General features: G+C 32.9%; 1 protein-coding gene across 1 annotated transcript in view; it reads left to right on the plus strand.

Annotated features, from left to right (window-relative positions):
- Positions 1–1,154, plus strand: part of LOC102596142 (nudix hydrolase 8-like) — a gene marked incomplete at its 5' end in the record, with an annotated part of 2,541 nt that extends 1,387 nt beyond the window's left edge. Inside the window, 5 exons of the mRNA XM_006358272.2 lie at positions 1–32; positions 147–197; positions 302–336; positions 661–769; positions 895–1,154. The exon at positions 1–32 is cut by the window's left edge and continues 14 nt beyond it. Coding sequence (XP_006358334.2) covers positions 1–32; positions 147–197; positions 302–336; positions 661–769; positions 895–1,101 — 434 coding nt within the window. The remainder of the gene's footprint in view (positions 33–146; positions 198–301; positions 337–660; positions 770–894) is intronic.
- Between the last annotated feature and the right edge of the window lie 1,322 nt (positions 1,155–2,476).

Here is a 2,476-nt window from a genome sequence, read left to right on the forward strand (position 1 = left end):
TATGGAAAATACCAACTGGTTTTATTCATGAGGTATGTTCCTGTATTGCAATTTGACCTTACCATTTTGGTACTTTTGACTTAGTTATTAAAGATTGAAGCATGGAACTGTATACTTACTCGGTTTAGTTTTTTCGTCAAACTCAGTCCGAGGAGATTTTTACAGGAATTGTGACAGAAGTGCAGGAGGAAACTGGCGTAAGCAATTTTCACTTAAACATATCGCCTTCCTAAATTAGCAACACATAACGACCAATCGTTATCTAAACAATGTTTTTTTCTTTTCTCATTACTTTTTCCAGATTGATACTGAATTTGTGGAGGTTATGGCTTTCAGGTAACACAATTCTTCCTCTTCAAATAACTTATGAGTTTATCATATATATTACACCTTTTTATCGATAGGAAGAGCTGTATTAGAAATCTTATAAGAACACAAAATGCTGATACCATAAGTATCCAAACAACTTGGCTCAGACACAGAGTATGTGGAGTGGCTATTCGCTAGATTTCACCGTCTCCTTTAGGATATTTCAAGCTTTATTCAACTTCTTGCTCTATCTCATGCTATGTACATTAGTTTTGGACTCTAATTGTTGATCTTACAGTTTACAAACAAGATACCATTGTTTAAATTAACATTTATCATGTCCTTCTTCAGGCATGTTCATGATGTGGCCTTTCAAAAGTCAGATTTGTTCTTTGTCTGCCTGTTAAGACCCCTGTCAAAACAGATCATGGTTGATGATGTAGAAATTCAGGATGCTAAGGTAAGCATATCGTATTGGGTAATACTCACCTGATGAGCTAGCGTTTGAGGTTGAGTTAGACTTTAAGTCTGCAGCTTTATGCGACTTAGCATTTACTCGAGCTATCTTTTCTTTTTTCAATGCAGTGGATGCCTCTAGTTGAGTTTGTGGAGCAACCTCTAATCCAAGAAGACGACATGTTCAAGAAAATAATTGACATTTTCATCGCTAGACTAGGGAAGCGGTACTGCGGATTGTCTGCCCATCAACTGGTTTCCAAGTTTGATGACAAACTTTCTACATTGTACTTTAACACAGTTGATGATCCAAATTTGAACTGTCAAGCCAGTTAGCATCACAATCTGTATTGTCTTGTGTATATGTGTAATCTATAGTTTATGGACTCTATAAATATACTTATAAATTATTCAAAAGAACTTGTTATAGGGAGGTAACTGTCATACGATTTACTTTCTTCATAATTTGTATATCAGGTTTTCTGTATCAGGTGTTTGCACTAAACCAAAAAATGCAACACATGTGACTTTCAATTCACATTATTATTAGTTTTTTCAGTATAATTTTTATTTGTTAAGGTTAAATGTTTTGGTCTGGTGTTAACACTGCTGGATGTTGATAAGTTCTTTCATTCGAAAATACTTTTCACTCTAGAACTGAAACGAAAATGACTTCCGTCAAACCAAATAAACCAGAATTTGGAGCATTCTGAACACCTGGCAATCCAACTACAACTAGACAGCAGGCCGATGAAACTATAATAGTCCTAAGGTAGTGAAATTTCTTGTCTGATAAGTTTTCAGTTGTTTACCATGGACCATATTACAACATGAGAAACCTGTCACAAATGTGAGATAGGCTCTCTCTCGGTTTTCCTTCTTTTGTCTTGAGAACAAAGCATGGAAAATGAAGATCATGTGCTAAATTTGAATGTACAATAATTATATGCACAACGAAAACATACCAAAATCATACCGCTTACATGAATAATAAATAATCTATAGATTTATGCTAGAACACATATACTTGCTGAAATTTAGTTCAAGAATTATATCTTGAATTGTGAGCGTATACCTTGAAGTGAATCCACAAGTTAGACGGGCCTTCAAGCGAATCCACGAGTTAGACAACAATTTTACAGTCTTCTACAATGATTCCAAGTTTACAGCCGACCTCTCTCAATACTTGGATGAAAAAGTATCGTATAAAAACCTTATTCTCTTTCTAGATTAGAAGCCTACTGATAGAATTTACCCCAATCCAAAAAGGAGAAGAAGAAACACACGTTACTTTCAAGAACAAGAAAGCCACATACTTTTTTTTTTTCTCCTAGAATTAGGATTCCGAGTTCTAATTAAATATGGGTACTATAGGGATCACATAATTAATTAGTGAGAGTTTCTATTATGAAAATAATTTCAAATAATTAATTTAAATTATTCTTACTATATTAAATTACAAATCATTCTACTAGAATAGAAATTCGTAATTGCATTTCTCTATTTATATTTCAAAATTCTCATTAAACACTTGTTTAATTCCCTATGTTAAAATTACGAATACTAATAAAAAATTACTGAATGATTAGTTTCCTTTGAAAACTTATGAGCTTCTAAAAAAGACATATTATCAATCTCTATATCAAGATATGGATTCCATCAACTAACTTATTATTTCATCAATATATATTATTATCATCCAATCTACCAG

The sequence above is a fragment of the Solanum tuberosum genome, unplaced genomic scaffold, assembly GCF_000226075.1.
Source record: "Solanum tuberosum cultivar DM 1-3 516 R44 unplaced genomic scaffold, SolTub_3.0 scf00273, whole genome shotgun sequence".
Lineage (NCBI taxonomy): Eukaryota > Viridiplantae > Streptophyta > Magnoliopsida > Solanales > Solanaceae > Solanum > Solanum tuberosum.